The sequence below is a fragment of the Lucilia sericata genome, unplaced genomic scaffold (genome assembly GCF_015586225.1).
Source record: "Lucilia sericata isolate MDLA Ls3-8-SP2 unplaced genomic scaffold, ASM1558622v1 Contig000045F_arrow, whole genome shotgun sequence".
NCBI lineage: Eukaryota > Metazoa > Arthropoda > Insecta > Diptera > Calliphoridae > Lucilia > Lucilia sericata.
Window position 1 is genome coordinate 945,001 of NW_023994083.1, and position 19,607 is coordinate 964,607.

The window sequence follows — 19,607 nt, forward strand, 5'->3', positions numbered from 1 at the left end:
AACTAACGAATGAATTTTCGTAAGCTCAGGTGTAAAAGAGGATTGGAATTTTATTTAATATGAAAAATGTGAAGGTTGTTAAATTGATACTCGTTTGCAATAAAATGTTTTAATAGGGGAAACAAAACTGAAATTTTTAAGCGGAAGTATTCACTACAGTTTCTTCAGTTACCTTAAGATAATAACAATTTACATTTTTTATTAATACATTACTAGAGATACAAGATTTTTTAATAACATTCGAATAAATTAAAATCATTGGTAATGTATATTTAATAGTTATTAGTGCTTACTGTTTGTAGAATATTATCCTACATTAAAAAATATACCAATCGGTTCAGAACCACTTCTTGAATCCTTCGTCCGTCCAAGTAAAAGTAGCAATTTTTAAGATAATTCGATAAAAATATGTACCTGTATCTATATGCATATGTATGTATATATATATTTTTTTTTTTGGCAACGATTGCACGATAAAGTAGCAATCAAGAGCTTCTTGCATATTTTATTACTTTAATTCCCAAGGGAACAAATTCAAATGTCATTTTATTTGAAATTTTCCTCTCTTCATTTTGCATCCTCTTTTGCAATTTTAATTCAATTCCTTATTAATACACTTAACAGCATCAACAAAAAATAAATAAATAAAAAACTGTACAATTCAATAAAATCTTTGTATAATTGCTTTAAAAGAAACCATTGCAACATCGGCAAACCACTCGATAAAAGCTAGTACAGTATTCCCTCTAAAACGCTGCTCATCAATTTATAACCAATCATTAACTGTCGAATGAATATGGTTAAGTTATAATTATTTTCTTTATAATTACACCAAATGTACATACACACATATATTTTTTTTTATACTATAAAAGAGAAGCTCGTACAAAATTGTAACTATAGACTCCCATTCCTTGACGTACGCTAACAAATTTGTATGTTAAATAAATAAATAAACAAATAAATATATATGTATGTACAACAATATTTTACAAGTACTTAAAATCAATTTTAGCTAATTCCATTTTAAATCACATCGCTGCTACACTACAAAATATATTCAAATCACAGCAGTTGAAAACAATTTATTTGGACCAACAAAGCAACACAACGATAACGTTATTCAAACAATTTAACATTATTAACATAAATATTATTTGTATTGTGTTTAGGGATACCAAACGAGGTCGATTTATAAAAATCGCAGATTTTGGGAATTTAAAATTTAAAATTTTGTTTTTTTGCTGTATTCATGGGTGTGTGGGTGTGTGGCCTCCGGTATGTTAGTGGTGAGTGGTTAGTGTTCTAGTCTGATGACCAGAGGTGGTGTGTACGATTCCCACCTGAGGCACTGCTTGAAGAGCGCACAACAGGGCCGATAGAGGCCTAGGTGTATTTCTTCAGATTTGATGTAATTGTAAGTAATCGTAATATACACCTGTATACTGGTACTCCAAAAGTAAAAGTAAAATACTTATGTATATAAATGTTGTCGCTTGAACTCTATTTTCAAAAAAGCCGATTCTATTAAAGAGAAATTCAAAGGGTGAAAGAACAAATTTCCGCATGTGCGAAGGCCTAAAAACAACATAATTATTTTTACGTCCTTTGCATTTCAGATGACGATATACACTGTAGTCTTTAAGGGCATTTTTGCAATCGTACGGCTCACAAACTCCCATCGCTAAAGTTGTTTTTTGTTTTATGTATAATTTTCCACATGTTAAAAATACGAAAATTTTATTATTGTTTAACATTTTTACAATTTTTATTTCCAGGAGAATAATGTATTGCTTAATGATTTGCACAAATTAAATTGTTTTACTCAGTCTTCTTTTGGATTTAGTTGTCAATTCAATATCCTAAAATGTAAAATTATTAAATCATAAATACTGTGAATTTAATGAGAAATTAATTTAACCAAAATTCTAAATGATTTTACATACAAATCGTTACACAATTATCAGTCTCTTCAGAACCATTCATTGTTCATAATAAAAAAACATACACAAAAACAAATAAATTTCAAAAAACAGAAACAGTATATTAAATTTAATTTAAAACTACATTAATAAATAATATTTTAAACAACTACTTAGTATATAAAAACAAGTACAAATGGGAAAGATTCTTCATACAAACAAATTGTTTACAAAAGTTTAACCTCGAAATACTTGTACAATAAACATATTATTTATTTACATAGTATCTAATAAATGCAAACATGTGTCACTCTATAAAGCTCAACAAAAATAACACTAAATTAGAGATACAAACACAATAAATATCTTTAAAATTTAAATAATAAATGAAAGCAATTCAAAGAAATTTATAATAACCAAAAAGTTTAAATGTAGAATATGTATTCCATTTTATGTACATATTATTAAATTCAAGTATTTTAATATCCCATTCAATTTTTTTGTCAAAATGAAGATTTATGGAATTAAAAGAAGCATGCAAACTTTTTCGAACAAATCCTTTATGACCCACAATTCCAATTGTAAAATAGTAAACTGTAAAAAAAAAATAAACATTGTAAAAAATATTCCTTCTTCCATTCTATTACATGCGATTAGAATTGAAATAAACCCTGGTTTTTAAATGCAATCTACATTAAACACAGTTGCAAACTTATTGAGGTCAATATGAACATAAAGTGTGTGAAATCTAACATTGAAGCACTTTTGCTTTTACAAAAAGTTTTATAAAACTTTTAGATTATGGTAGGCGACAACAATTAACTTTCCAATTTTTTTTAACCATTTTTATTTTCAGATAAGAATATGATTTGAATAAGTTTCTGAAAATATTACAAATGTATTAATAATCAATATAAATATTTATGTCCATGCAATAAAATTAGGTGTTATCTTGATAAAATTTATTCTAGAGAAAAAATCGTTTGAGACGTTTCATTTTAGATTCTTGTATATTATTTCATTAAATATATACAGGTCTGTCACACATTCCGATCGGAATGGTTTCAATTCCGTATTATTATTCCGATCATTTTTGTTTTAGCTTCTCCAAATTCCGAATTATTTCGTAAATTGACAAAAAATGAATAAAATTATATAGATTTCATTTAAAATTGTTCTTGTTTAGCTAATCAAAACAAGAACCATGTTTTTAGTAAAGGTTCTTATTATTAAAACTAAGAAAAGCGTTAATTACATACAAATATCAATTCCACTTCAAAAACTGAAAGTGGTTTCATTCCGAAATAATTTTTCGTTTTCTTTTTTAGAAGAAGCAAAAATACGGAAATAATTCCACTTTCGATCGGAATGAAATTCTGTGACAGGCCTGATAGTTATAGTTATATACCCTACATAAGAAAAGATAGGGAGGTGTATTGTTTTTGTCATTCCGTTTGTAAAATATCGAAATATTGATCATAGACATATAAAAATATATATATATTATGGGTCCTTATTAAATTCTTAGATGATCTACCGATATCTGTCTGTCTGTTGTAGACACGATAGAAGCCAGAGAGTTGAAATTTTGCACTCTTTGGCAAATGGGCAATATAAGCCCGCGTGTTCTTATAGCCCCTTACAAATGACCCCTGGAATACAGCTTAAACAGCCATAAATATCTTAATTAGACAACAATTGTGACGAAATTTGGCAGAAGTAAGTTTTATGTATCCAGAAATCATTTTGCCAAGTGCGGATAGGTTCTTAATTGGTTCTTTCCCCAATAGAAAGTATTCTTTAGAAAATGACTCTAAAACTCATTGCTGGCATAAAAATATCAATTAAATTAGACATATGGCAACAAAAATCGATTTACTAATTTGAATGAGGAACGTTAAATAAACGGCCCAACCTTCCACATAAGGCCCCTTAAGAAAAATACTTTAACGCTCATTACCAGCTTAAAAATAACTTCACTGTAAGATATTCAACTAAATCAAGGCTTATAAGAAAATAAATCTTCTTAGCGACTTTCACGAGATTCGGCCTATAACTCACCCTACCGCCCTATAAGGTCACCTTCAAAAAACATTAACTCCCAGGCTTAAGAATGCATATACACAGATAAAATTTAACCTAAGCATGTTTTATATTAACCTCTTATTATTAATCTCTCTACGAAATTTTATGACGATCGGTCTACAATTGAACCTACCACTCATATAAGCCCATCAAAGAATTTAAACAGAGAAAAAATTTGATCTGACCCTTACGTCAAATGCTTAATCTCTTCTATTAAAACGTATCTACTTTAACTTAATAAGTAGTATATTTAGGCAGTTACAAAAAAAATACTATAATAGTTCCAATTTTATACATTGATACTCAATAATTGTCTGCCATTATGAAATCAAAAGAAATCCATACACTCATAGTATAAGCTGAGAAAATCCTAGAAAAAAGTAATGATAATAATGGATATGTAGGTAATTTTGTTGAGGAAGTAAAACCAATGAAGTGTCGAGACATTGAAATCCTTTTTTCTGTTTCATTATTTTATTTCATTTATGCCATTTTATTTCAGTTCTTTCACTCCATTGTGTTTTTGTTAAACTTTTTTAACACTAAGAAAACTTTCATTACACTTCCGATTCTTCTGTGACCACTCATTGGAAGAGATGTTAAAAATTAATACAAGCAGAAAAAATCAAAACCAAGTGAGGTGTTAAAGCATGTAAAAAAGTACGATTATTTGAAACAAAAAATAAAAATAACAATAAGTACTTATCAATTGTTGATCAATGAAAATCCAAAAGAAATACGTAAGAATGTGTGTGAGTATAATTCCCATTTTATTCTCCATTTGTACCGACACACAATGAAACATATAAAAGCATACATAGAAAAAATATAAATGTACACAGATACTCTAGACATAAATTTATAGATATATATTTATAATGAACAATAATCTTTGATTACAACGAGTTTACAACGATATTGCTCATGATATAAAACATATATGGATTCCTTTGTTTAGGCAGTCTAAGTCCAAAAAATATTAGAAAAAAATTAAAATTTTTGACTCATTCATTAAAAAAGGTTTACCATTCTCTTTTTAAATTTGGTTAAATTTGGGAAAAAAATTGTGTGGATCTGCCTTACAACACTATAACGATGATTTTCATGTCACAAAAATATGGGAAATTCTTTTGAAACAATCTCAAATCTTGGCGAATAAATGTCAGGTTTATCACTCATACTTCAAAGAGTTTTTCGGAAAAACTGTAAATAAGATTATAAGAAATTTATTATAGGGGATAAGTCTAGATCCGTAAGATTGTAATTCCGGAATAAAATGTCAATAATTTTTTCGAAATATGGTTTTTTAATTTTTATTGATTTTTGTAAAATGATCAAAACTGCACGCAATCAAAGTCATCGTTTCAAATTATTTTTAAAGGATTTTCTGTAGAATCGGTATTTTATCATAAATTGTAAACGTTAATTGTGTAAAGTGTTTAAATAATTCTCAATAACTTTAAAATGAGTAAAATAATAGGTTATTTATATTCTTGTAAATCATTGGGAATTATGTTCCGTTACCTGAAAAAAAGCAATATTTAACATATCCTTAAAAATTGCATTCTTGAAAGAAATATTAACATTTGTTAAACATGAAATAAAAAGAAATGAATGATGTGAATTAATTTCACTTTACCTAAAATTGGGTATTTTTACGTTTTTAGAGTAATTAAATTTTTTCTAGGTTACAACCCTATAAGGATTTTTACATTTTCACGATCCCTGAAAAACATATATTTGCAATAAAAGTAGGATAAAAATCAGGTGCCGTAGTTCCCGAGTTTATCGATTTCAGCACCTGTTTTCTGATACAAAAATAAAAACATTGAATTAACTCAAATAAATTAATATATTTTAGATTTAAATTATAATTAGGTCAATTGTATTGGAATTCTGTATTAATATATTTTTAGATTTAAATTATAATTAGGTCAATTGCATTAGAATTCTGTATGGGATATTCCATTTCTTAATATTACCTGAAATGCTTACAAAAATAATTTATAATATTTCAAACTTCTATAATGTAATGTCCATAATGGTATACATACAAACATATGTGTGTATATTAGAGGTGTCCAAAAAATAGCAATTTTGCTCAAATGGCTCTTATTTTGTTTATTATTGTCTAAAACTTATTAGTGTTAAATTTTAGTCAAATCGGATAACGATAACCCTCGCCGGAAATCGGGTAAATAAATTGGGTAAATAATAAGAATCTTTTTGGTTTCCTCAAAAATTGTGCCATTAAAATTAACTTTACTTAACATTTCGTACAAACCAGTTAGTTTTAGACACTAAAGAAAAAAAATAAGACCCATCTGAGCAAATTCGATATTTTTTGGACACCTCTAATGTATGTACATATATGTATGTATGTATATACATATATATAAATACATATGACTGCAGTATCTATTAATAGTATTTTGTGTTAAATGTTTACTGCTTTTAAGTTTTTTGTTATTGTGTTGGTAAGGTTTACGGGTGGTTTCTTTCACAATTTTCTTTTTTTTACTTCTTTGTATTCTGTGACCTTTTATTTATTTTTTTCTTTTTTATTCATCGCCTTTATAGAGTTTTTTTATTTTTGTTGAACGACTCAACAGGAAATTATGTATTCTTAGTGGCCTTATTTTGCAGGCGAATTGCAAAATCGTTTTATTTTTACATATTACTAATCATTAGAATACTAGTTCTTACAATTCCTTTCCATTTCCATTAATCACAGCTCACTCTGGCCCATATTGCAAATTCAGTTACAAAACGTTTACCATTAAAAACCAACAAACTAACAAAGCAAGTTAAATAAAAGCTTAAGTGCATAATATACTACTTTACATGTCAAGTCTCAATTTCCCAAATAATAACAATTCATATACATAAAATCCAAAAAATATTTGTTTTGTAAAAAGGTGTAAAAAGGTTAAAAATAAAATATATTTTAATTACGGCTCCCCGAATTAATCGTCACTTTAGGTGCTTTCGAAACTACTGTGACAACTTTCATTTAGCTATCTAAAATTCCCCAGTTTGCTCATTTTTTCGACAATTTTTCTTAGTAGCGATTTATAAAAAAGGAAACTAAATAAATTTTATTATAGAGTTAGTACATATGTATATAAGAACAATTGCGAAATTAATCATGTTTGAATTAAAATGTAGCTTTGTTAGACCTAATTTGCAATGCAATTTAGAAAACTTACGAATTTTTTTTTTGAAGGAGAAAAAAGTCTTTTTAGAACAACTAGTGTGAGTAGGCAAATTGGATTGAGTATCACGTCTTTTACAATGTGTTAATATTTATTTTAAAAGGCCTACAAAGTGAAACCCTACCATTTTTTTCGCTGGGGAGTGTTGTGAATGAATAAGTGTAGGTTTGTTTTTAGAATAATATTGTGTTTTGGATGTGAATGTGTTGGTTTTGGTAAGCATTTTGCACGTTTCAATTGTGTAAAGTTTTTATGGCTTTTTGATTTTTTCACTTATTGACTACAGAGTGTATATACATACATATGTACATACATATGTATGGATGTATTTTTGTTGTGAGGCACTTCAACAGGAAACATCAAGTGGTCTTCAAAATCATCGCAACACAAAAGCTACAATAATATTAATGCCTAACAAGAAGAAAAAAGACAATTTTCTTTTTTCGTCACAAAGCCAAGGAAGTTGAACAAAATTTATATTATTTCCAGGAACAGTAAAACAACATGATTATTATTGTAAATTATGAACAACAATTTATTAGGGGTGTGTTAAAATAATCAATTAATGTAATTTTAATTTCAATGATGCAATAAATTTTTCCAAAAATAAACATCTTATTTTCTTCATTACCCAGCATAACGAATAAAATTGGGTTCATAAAAGAAAATGTATTTTTAAAGCCACGTCTAATGCACACATATATGTATGTATTAACCCCTGTCTTCATAAAGCTATTAATGGTTTATTAAGCAGTTTTTCCATACAGTATTTGTGTTACAAATGTTTTCAATCTTTTATAAAGATATAGGAGAAATGTATACCGCACAGTGGCATAGAAAAAAAGGAGGAAAAAAATTCTGTAACTACTAAACCGATTCTAATGAAATTTCACATACGTAAAGAGAAAGTGTTGTGAAGTTTAAGACATCCCTCCACCAGGAGTGCAGTCAGGGTTCCGTAAAGTAGGACTCCTTGGGTATACTAATTTTTAAAACGTTGGTATCGGTTTCAAAAAAATTATGAGGTCTTAAATCAAAACTTCAACTCAACAAAATTTCTTCTTTCCGTGACTGAAATTTCATTAGAATCGGACAAACTGTCTAGAAGTTACATAATTAATATCATCATTTTTATTTCTATACCACTGTGTACCATTGCAAAAGTACGTGGCCATGAATAAACACCAATATGACAAGGTTTAAAAGCTCAGCTGTCAATTGTCTCTGAATGTGCCATTTAAAGAAAACCTTGCAAACCTTAGAACGGATTTTAACAAAAACCACTCAAAAAGATAAAAGAATAAGACAGAAACATTTTTAGAAAGTCAACCAGCAATGATATCATATAAATAAATAAAGATGAAATGTATTGATAAATTCGTACGTAACGGATTTCGTATGAATTATTAATTATGCAACATGATTTTGGAATGAAAAAGGATTTGTTATCAAATAAATTTTTTATTTTCGTCCTCATCCTATTTATTCAGTTTCAGTTTTACTTTTTGAAGTCTGTGGTTTAATGTTTAATGTTTATTATTTATATTTTTATGATTCTTTTTTCTTATTTCAAATGAAAAAAAAATACAATGCGCAAAATGAGAATGAAGCAAAAAAGAATATTTATTATGTACATACATATAGAAAAAACTCGACCATTTATTCATATTGTTTATTTCCTTTGATTTCATACATTTTTATTATTGTTTTAATTTTAATAAAATTTACAATGGTTACAATTTTTATGACCATTTTTTACCATAAATGCGAATCTGCAAAGAATAAATGTATGCATATAAGATTTTTTGTGGTAATGCAATAAATTTAAAAAATGTAAAGTAATTTTTTTTGTTAATAATTAGTTAAATTAGTTAAAATTTCTATACAAATGTGAGTTTTTGCAAATAGACAGCAAAAATTGTGTTTATTTTACATTAATTAAGTTGTTAAACCAGGTAAACAAAATTGGCCATTGATTGCTCCCATTCGACAAAAATAAAAGAATGATGTTCAAAAATTAATATTTGAAAGGAACAACCATTTACTAAAGACTTAAAATATTACCACTCTGACTTTGTTCTGGCAATTTTTAATGGCACTTGTAAAATATAGACATTTAAAGTGAGAAGAAACATGCAACGGGCATACCTAAATTAAAGCTTTGAGCGTTGCGTTACTTGTAATTTGTTTTCAACAAATTTGTATGAAACTCAACGCTCAACGCATTAATTTAGATATAACCGTAAGAAGTCGAATCTCATATACCCTTCACCAGAGTATGTTTAAAAAGATTAATTTTATATAATTTCAATTTATTTAATTTTACACAACAACAACAAAGAACGCCAAACAAACTCACAAAAAAAAAAAAAACAAACAAATACGCAAAACAATGAAATCCAAACATACGTTTTTTTTTCAATAAGCAATATAGTTATTGTTTTTTTATCCAAGCATGCAAAAAATTATCTTTTTTGATCAAATTTTCAGAGGTTGTCTCGGATTTTTGTTCATATCTTCTTTATTTAGGGTCGGAGATACCTGGGGGTCTTCAGAAAATTGAATTCAACAGACATGGCTTAATCGACTTCGCTATCTATAAGGATCCAGAACGAATATACTTACTCCCTTATTCATAAACAACAAAGGTTTATAAAACAAAATTTTCATACAAAATTTGATTTATAAATTGTTTATAAAAATGTTTATGATTAAGGCCTTTAAAGTTTAACTTCATTTGTAATATTTAATTATTTAACGCGTTAAATTAAAATTTTAAGGAAGGAAATATTGGCATTGGACGAAAATTAGCACATACTCTTTTTTGGACCCAAAGCCGAAGCCTATTGAAAATGGTTAAAATCGTTCAATTTTTTTCGCCTAGCCCCGCCCCATACAACCATATCCTTCGGATAGAGCTTTTGAGCTCATAATTATGTTAAATGTAGAATCTAGTATCTCAACAAAAATCCGCAAAACTTCTTTTAAAAAAAGTCTAGGTGATACTGCCGATTTTCGTAATGATCGGCCGTCATTTGACCCTAGCCAAAGAAATATATTTTAATTAGATACAATTCTTTTTTTTTATTTTGTTCATACCCTGAAGGAAATCTGTCGACAAGTGTCCCCAAGTCACCAGATTCGTCGACTATTTTGGTGACTTATTGGCGACATTGGCAACGAAGCGTCAATAACAAATGATTGGCGGCAGCTGATTAATAATGTGTCGGCGACGATTGCAATAAAATAGTTATTTAAAAAAAGCTTATATCTAAATGAATTCGAACCTTTTTATTTTTTGAATAAAATATGTGAAATTTTAACAGAATTAGCATTTTTATTAGCTATTTACTACAAAAAATACCAAAAGTGTAGACTAGAATTGTTAAAATACACTAGTGAATCACTGGTTCCAAAGTCTACATATGGTCCCAAAAGAACTACCTAGTCAATAGTACTAAAGTCAGTAGTAGATTTTCAATGACACGCACATGTTAAATGTCTATAGTAGAAAGCATTGTATGTCATAAAATAAGTCACTAGTACTGGTGACTGTGTCAATAGTAAGTCAGTACAGTTTCACTATTGACATTTCCTGCAGGGTATATTAATTTAAAGTGTGGAGTACCCATACATTTTCAATTCTTTGACATACAGACATAAGTATGTATGTACATATGAGAATATTTTCCAAAACTGTTTAAAATTAATAAAATACATACATAAATAAATAAACAAAAAATATTGTAATAAACGAAAAATATGACATGTGATGGATGTCCACCAAAATTTAATCCTGAATTTCCTCCATGTTTCCAAAAATATGCAGGCGTTCGTTCTCATTGTAATCCAGGTAATATTTCAGAATTACACAACTTGGCACATCGAATAAAACCAACACTTCTCGATGGAATTGAACTGGATTATGTCCACAGACTATTACCAAATAGATCATTAATAGCCAATTGGGTTTTGAGTCATAATAAGCCTTCTGGATTTAGATTTGGTGGTGCATATACAGCCCAAATACATGATAATATTATGGTAAGTACCCAATATTCTAATGCATTTTTATATGTGAGAATATTCAAATAATATCATTCAAATTTTCTAAGCAAACTCCAACTGTTCGTGCTGATATTAATCCAACCACACTTTCCACAAATATTGGTTTCCTCTACTACCCGTTTCGATGTTTGCGCCTTGAGACGGAAATGCAGAGGGCAGCAGAGGAGTCCCCATTGCAGACGCAAACCTGCATTGAATTGTGTACAAGTGGCTCAACATTGACAACTAATTTGTATGACATTCGTAGAGATAGTGGACGTGCAACATTATCATTTCTACGATCAATTAGCGATAACTTAGCGTTGGGTGCTGAACTCTTGCTAGAATGGACGGATCCCAGGTCGATGATGACCGATACTGCTTTTGCTGGACGGTACAGAAGACATTCGTATTCAATAGCTGCTACTGTCTCTCGTCAAGGTATAGATGTAAGTTATTGGCAACGCATACATCCTCACATACAGTTGGCGAGTTTATGGGCATGGCAGCGTAAAACAGAGAAATCCGTCGGCACTGTTTGTTATCAATGGGACTTCAAAGATGCCCATGTACGAGGCATGTTCGACTCAAATCTCTCTGTCGGCTTTATGTACTCGAGGTAAAATTAAATTTATCAAACATGGGCAATTGTAATTTCAATGTCTGGATTTCTTTCAGATATCTATCACATATACCTCTTAGCATGGCCTTCAGTTTATTTATAAGTCTTCACACAAATAAATTTATTTTTGGATTAAAACTTAACTTAGATCCTTATGGATTGCAAAGAGGAGAGTGATTTTGTTTTTCAAAACCCGACGAAACAAAATTACATGTATTTTTATTACGCACAATACTTTAGAAAAAAATAAAAAATGTGTCTTGGTAAAACTTTATTTTAGACGCAACATTTTTTCTTCATGATATTCATCTTGTTGCAATTGCACCTTTGAAAATATATACCTATGTACATATATATACAAACACTTACAAAAATACAAAAGCTGTAATAAAGTGCAGTCAGGCATGGTCGACAGAATAGCATACTTAAGAAATTTATTGACAAAAGAAAGTTGTATTCCCATATAGTAGGATTAAATATAAAACTTACTTATGCACAATTTTAACTTAATACTAGTGTTTATAATTGAGTTATGGAAATACTAGTATATTTAAAGCCTTATTTGGGGTCCGGTGGTATGAGACCTAAGAAAAATATTGTACGGATTTTATATGTATATTTTCAACACACTTCCTTTTTTATATTCAAAAACATTTCATAATTTAAAATATTTGTATTGAGAATAAAAAATAGTAAACGAGCAGATATGTCATAAGTTTTACTACTTAAATAGTGTAAATGCATCTTAAACAATCTAGTAAGTCCAGATTGACTTACATACATGTATCGCTTTTAAACAAAACATTTCATAAAATAATAAAATAAGGCATATTAATACAAGGAAATTTAACCAAATTTGCTAAATTTTGAAATATTTAAAGAAAATATCGTTTTATAACGGAAAGCCATTTTCCCGTTGCCAGTTAGAATAAAATTCTAGTATTTCTGACTAATAGGTTTTTTAAGTTTCATTCTAGGAGGAGATGGAACTTTTTTAAAATCTTATATGAAGATATAAGAGTTATACCAAACATTAATGTTTTACCTATCCTCGGTGTTATTTTGAAAAAAAATTATTGCCCCTATTATGGTTTACAACTCAACTCTTCTTTAGTTGAAATTTTGCTCTTTGGTATTATCGATAACAACTTAAAATTTAAAGTTGAAATTTATTACAACTTTTTTGAAAAAAATTACAACTTATCAAAAGCAGTTGTAACAAATTACAACTCAATTGTTTAGAATAAATTTTTAAAATAAAACAAGGTAAAGTTTTTTTTTTTTAATTTTCTTAAATTTCATTAATCACTGATTTTAAGCGAATTTACAATAAAAAGATGTTTGTCATTTACGAAAAACAGAAATTCATAAACTTTTCACTTAATTTTATGACAAAAAAGCACTTTTTAGGTTGGCAACATCAACACAATTACAACTGAAATTGGTTGTAATTCATAATACCAAATATAAGTTGAGTTGTTCTAAAGTTGAGTTGTTTCAATTTCAACTCAACTGAGTTGAGTTGTAAACCATAATAGGGGCATATAATTTTCTCAGGCTCATACATTGCAAACCGTTCGGAATTTTTATTTACTCTCTGAAGCAAAGTTCTTCAGAAGGAACAAAAATTGTGAATATATAAAATCAAAAAACTTCATCTTCATTTTTATTTCAAGTGGAAAGTTTTACATTTTGAAATTGCATTGTTTTTATTAACAACACCTGTACGTATACGTGTTAATGATTTATTGATATTACAAATATTAAGTATACGCCCAATTTATAAAAACACTTCTAGATAAGTAAAAAAAAAAACAATTTTTTTAAGTTTCTGGCGATTTTGACCTTGAAGATGACGTTTTTTATACCCTACACCACTTTAGTGGGGAGGGTATATTGGATTTGTGCTGATGTTTGTAACATACAAAAATATTCGTCCTAGACCCACCTTAAAGTATACCAATCGGCTTAGAATCGTTTTCTGAGTCGATTAAGCTATGTCCGTCCGTCCGTCTGGCTGGCTGGCTGGCTGTCCATGTAAACCTTGTGCGCAAGCTACAGGTCGCAATTTTCAAGATAATTGGATGAAATTTGGCACGCACGTTTTATTTGACCCAAGGACGAAGCCTATTGAAAATGGTTAAAATCGGTCCCCATAGAACAGAACCCCCCGAAAAGGGCTTCTGAGCTCATAATTATGTTAAATATACAGATATATCGATAAAATACGGCACAACTAAGTTTTATAGAAGTCTTGATAACCCTGCCAAATTTCATAAAGATCGGGCCCCATTTGACCCTAGCTCCCATACAAAGTCCCCTTCAGAAAATTACTTGAATGTCCCAAATTAACTTATAAACACAAATATCGCGATGAAATTCAGCACAATAAAATATTATGTAAATATAAATATATTCACAAAATTTTATCGGGCTTAGTCCATATTTGCCCCTAGCCCCCATATAAAGCCTCTTTCAGAAAATTAGTTTTTCATCCATAAATTGCTTAAATGTATCGGAACAAGGGAATATTGAAGATAAATGCGATATTATGAAAAATAAATCACATTTAATATTCATAACTGGTGTAGGGTATCATATGGTCGGCCACGCCCGACTATACTTTCTTACTTGTTTGAATTTATAAATGGTTTTATTTTTTCGTGTTGCACCATGTTATTTAATGTTGATGGACATCCAAATAAAGAGTTTTGGCCAAATAAGGGTATACAAATAAATTATTTTTAATAAATTTATTTCTTAATATTAACATTATATAATATATGTAATTATATATAATTCCAAAAAAAATTATTAAAAAAATACAGTTATTTAATAAATTTTCTTTTTTCTTCTAAGTATTCTTTGGTATTAAAAGGGGTTTTACATTACAATACTTTGTAATAATATCAGAGTTTCATTGTCTTCAATACAAAATCCAATTTATTGTCAAAATGTATTAAACAATTTTCATTCATGTATTATGAAAACAATTTTTCGATTTATTTTCGTTTTCAAAAGGCTTCAATTAATTTTTTTATGATGATTTCCAAAATAATTATTTTGCGTCTAGCAATGGCCCCTCGTCAGCTAGTTTTAGCTTTTTTAATGCTTCTGTATGCACTATGGTATCTGAAAGTTAAAGAAATAACTCAATAGCAGTCGCTGAACTCATATTATATTAGGAAATATTATATAATATAAGAATGCAAATTTTAAGAGTGGTAACAAAAACACGATTTTGTTTCCATATAATGTTGGTCGATCCAAAATGACACGAGAAACAGGTTTTCGTTATGAGAACATTAAACGCTACCACGCAGTGATAGTGCCTAATTTTGGTTATATCTTAATATACATACATATTTTGTATTAAGGATTTGTATTGATTTTTGAAAAGAAAAATAATAATAAGAAATATAAACAATTTATGTATTTTAAGCACAAAGATACCACAGCAAATCAACGTTAAGATGACAAACGCGGATATTCCTATCTTAACCACCATACAACATGATATAGGTATACTAATCTAAATAAAGCCACAAAACCACATACAAACAAATAAATGACACGAAAATCATTCATACAAACAGCATTATATTATTACTTACATATGTTTACTTACATTATTACTTACATATGTAAATATGTGTTTTAAATTTACATAATATATATTGGCACAAATACAAAAGGAAATAACAACACTTTTCAAAATTTTGCATGAAATACAAAAAATATACATTAAGTGAAAACTTATGTTGTTTTAAAAATGGGGTTTCTTACATCTACACTGGTATGCAATGTGTATTCATGTTAGTCAATTTTCTAATAAAATGGCCATAAAATTGTTTCTATCTAAAACGAAAATTCACATGTTTTTCTATATTTAATAGACTACATTATAGTTTAAACTTGCTCAAAAATTTCATATTCGACATTTAAGCCATCTCGCTAAGATATTTCATTAAATATCAATTTCATATCATTCCAATGCGTAAAATATATGATATTAGGAAAACCTTATAAAATTACAAAATTAACATTTGATCCAACTCAGCAAAAATTTATTTTTCTGTACAAATATCAATGTTTTTTTTTCTCCATATAAAGCGTGGTCTCCCAAATAACTAACATATCGTGTCAATTTTTACAATACACCAAAACATAATAAAACGGATGTGCTAAAATGAAGCAAAAAACTCAATGAATTAAATGTTTGATGAAAAATAGTCTAAATATACTCAATACGAAACAAAAGACCTAATGTGGAGCAAATGGTATCTATCTACCCATCCCAAAGCTTATTTTCATTCATCTCCACTTCAGATAATAAGGTTATTAAAATCTGAATGTTTGATATTAACAAGTAGGAGTATCCACTCAAATCAAGTATACGAAATTAAATTCATATGAACGAATATACATATCTGTTTGTATGTTTTGAATTATTTTTAATGTCGTGAGAAAATAAACAAATTTATTATACATATCGCACACCCAGTACTAAAGTGACACAAGTCAATTTTTTTTAATAAAAGGAAACTAATTTTTTTTTCTGAACAGTTATTAACAACAAAATACACTAACATTTTTAGAGATAAACAAGCATCTTGTGCATAGTTTAAGGCTTAAAGAATATAAAAACTCAAAAAAACTTGAAAAGTGTAAAATTTGACTTTTTTTGGTTTCAACGAGGTATAAAAAATTTATATCAAAGGACATACAACAAAGTTAGTGACAAATTCCCAAGCCATTTATTCATGCATTTTTTGCATTGTTTGGTCTTTGTTTTGTATGCAGAAGTGATGTAAATAAAAATATTTACATAAAAAACGTGTAAAATAAGATTTAGTCGTTTTTGCTACAAATTCGTGAAAAGAAAATGCCTATAACTTTGTTATTTTATTACTATTAATACTTTATACCTTTTTGGAAATATAATTTTATTTAGAAGAAAAGATTTGGTCAACATTTTAAGAATATATAATTTAAATGGCACAATTTCTTAAGAATTAAAAAAGTCCTATTATTTACCCAATTTTACTTACTTTTCAATCGATTTCCGTCACGGGTTCTCGTTATCCGATTTAGCTAAAAATTTACTCCAGTTAGTTTTAAACACTAGTGAACAAATTAAGGCCCATCTGAGCAACATCGATATTTTCAGACACCTCTAATGTATATGTAGGTATGCATAACCAAAATTATATCCTTTAATCAAACAATAACACTAGTTGTTGAATCATCTTTGTTAATCCCTTACCAAAGTCAAAATATCATAAACTTTATAGCTTTGGCCATGGAAGGTCAAATTTTGACAATCCAATAGGACTAATATTGGTGTCATTATCCCGATCGGAAGACATCGGTTGGGTCAATTGACACGAAATATCCGATATATTAAAACAGTAATGTTTTAAATATTATAACATAGTTTTTGCACTGTGCATAGAGAAAAAATAAGTTACTGATGTTCCTACCGAAAATTAAAACTTAGTTCATTTAAAGATTCTTTGCAAGAAATTAAAAAAAAATCATTAAAACATCAAAATCGCTATTTTCATTGTTTGAAATTTACATACATACATACAATGAAAGGAAATTTAGAGAAATTTTGTTAATTAATATCTAAAACTAACTAGTCTAAAATGTTAGGCCAATTGGATATCGGGAACTTTTGCCAAAAATCTATTGAAAACTGTAAAAGTGCGTAAGCAATAGGAATTGTTTCTTCGAAAATTTTATCATTAAAACTGCATTTTCTTAACATTTTAAATTCTAGAAAAAATTGTCTATCCAAGGAAGTATAAAACATTATTATCAAAGGTCAAAAAATAAAGTTATTTTCCTCGCTATACTTTAAAAAAATATGCATTTTTTGCATTCGATAATTCTTTTTGCATGTACAAATGATGTAAACAAAAATATGCATTAATCGTTGTCGTTCTTCTAAATATTTGTGAAAATAAAATGCTTATGCCCAACTTTAGGGTATAGTAGGTGATCGGTGGAGTACGACGAAATAACGTTCTGGTTTATTCCTAAAACATACAAGTTTAACCATAAAGTAATTACTTTATGGTTAAACTTGTATGTTTTTTTTTTAATATTAATATTCATATTATTTCACACATATATGTATATTATTATGTATATATTCGTTGACACTCATAGACACAGAGGATGTAATGTAAAATAAATTAAAAATTAATTTATATACATATTTTTTATTTTTACCATTTCTAAACTGATTATGTATTATTTAATTCCGTAACATTTATTTATTTTCCTAGATTTTCTATTTTCTTCAGTTCTTTTATTTGATTCTTTCTTATTTATTTTTCTTGCTTTACAACACACGCACGTCCTTATCCATTCTTTCTTTAAGATGAATTAAATTATGTATAGTATGTATGAGTGAGTATCTGTGTGTCTTTGAATATTAATTTTCGATTGTATAAATTATGATAAAATATTATTATTAAGGAATTTATTTTCATTTCTTACTTTATTCAATTATGTGAAAAGGCATTATTAAAACGATAAGAAAATATTGAAAATAAAAAAGCAAAATCAACACAGAATTATAAAGAAATATTGTACTACATACATAGTACATTAAAATTTACATACAATTTTAAATACAGGAGAAATATAGGATATTCGGCTATGGCGAATCATATATACCCACCATCAAATCATATCCCATAAAAATAAAGTGAATTTCGGAAGGTGGCTTTATGTGGACTCCGAACTTTATGAATCAATCCTTTTGTTATTAGCTACAACGATTTACTCATTCATTAGATTTATGCTAAGTTTCATTACCATGTAGAAAGAAAACTTGGTATGTGCTGGCATTTTTAAGCAAAATCTCACTGTTTAATTTGTATTTGTGGAAAATCAGGCTTCTATTTCCTCCATTTCCTTCCCTTTCCTGATTTCAACAGACCGACGAATATACATAGCTAAATCATTGAACCTAATAAGGACCTAGAATATACATTTCACCTTTTAGTCCAATATATCGATGTGTTACTAACGTAATGACAACATAAATATAGCCCCATCTTTTTTAATAGTGGGTATAAATGATACAAAAAACGAAAATAATAAATGCTTTAGAGCTGTGGTAGATCATAAAAGGAATATGTATTCTTTGTATGTAAATATGTAATAATATACAAATGTCTGTCTAGATTTAATAAATTTAATATTGATGTTGAAAGAACTTATCAAGTGAATAAATACTTATTTATTTATATATACCAAATAGTTAAAATTTGTAATAGAAACTTTTCAAATACATACATATGTACATATATTTAAATTTATTTGACATAAAATAAAAGTTCTTAAACAATTTCAACACTCTATTCCTGCCTTCCATTTAATTTAGGAGTATATATTGAGCGAGTTCAATGACTGGAATGGAATATTTACCTTTTAAATATTTAAGAATCTAACAACTTTTCTTATGCGAAAACTTACCTCATTTATTTGGTATTCTATGTATTAGCAAAAAGAAAGAATGAATACTCCATAAAAGTTTTTTCTGTAGTGTTTCGTATCGAATGGCATGATTGGTATTAAATAGAATTACACAAATCTTAACAATATTTTCTTTAGTTAATCGTCCGTATAAGTATGCTACAGATTCAACATTACTTCAGAAAATTGTTTAACAAATAAGCCAATAATAACTTCAAGAAA

The 19,607-nt window shown here is 28.0% G+C and overlaps 2 protein-coding genes across 2 annotated transcripts in view; one reads left to right on the forward strand and one right to left on the reverse strand.

Annotated features, from left to right (window-relative positions):
• Positions 1-19,607, reverse strand: part of LOC119615002 (putative odorant receptor 85e) — a 206,978-nt gene that overhangs the window by 73,221 nt on the left and 114,150 nt on the right. The window lies entirely within an intron of this gene.
• On the forward strand, positions 10,893-12,211 carry LOC119615021 (mitochondrial import receptor subunit TOM40B). Its single transcript, XM_037971105.1, has 3 exons — positions 10,893-11,266; positions 11,338-11,888; positions 11,948-12,211. Exons 1-3 carry the CDS (start codon positions 10,985-10,987, stop codon positions 12,066-12,068), a joined length of 954 nt encoding a protein of 317 aa, XP_037827033.1. The 5' UTR covers positions 10,893-10,984; the 3' UTR covers positions 12,069-12,211.

What these genes read in the sequence shown, in the direction of transcription:
- LOC119615021 (XM_037971105.1), top strand. Translation starts at nt 10,985, where the DNA reads ATGACATGTGATGGATGTCCACCAAAATTTAATCCTGAATTTCCTCCA. An exon ending in AAATACATGATAATATTATG is followed by an intron (nt 11,267 to 11,337) that starts GTAAGTACCCAA and finishes AAATTTTCTAAG; the next exon opens with CAAACTCCAACTGTTCGTGC. An exon ending in GTCGGCTTTATGTACTCGAG is followed by an intron (nt 11,889 to 11,947) that starts GTAAAATTAAAT and finishes GATTTCTTTCAG; the next exon opens with ATATCTATCACATATACCTC.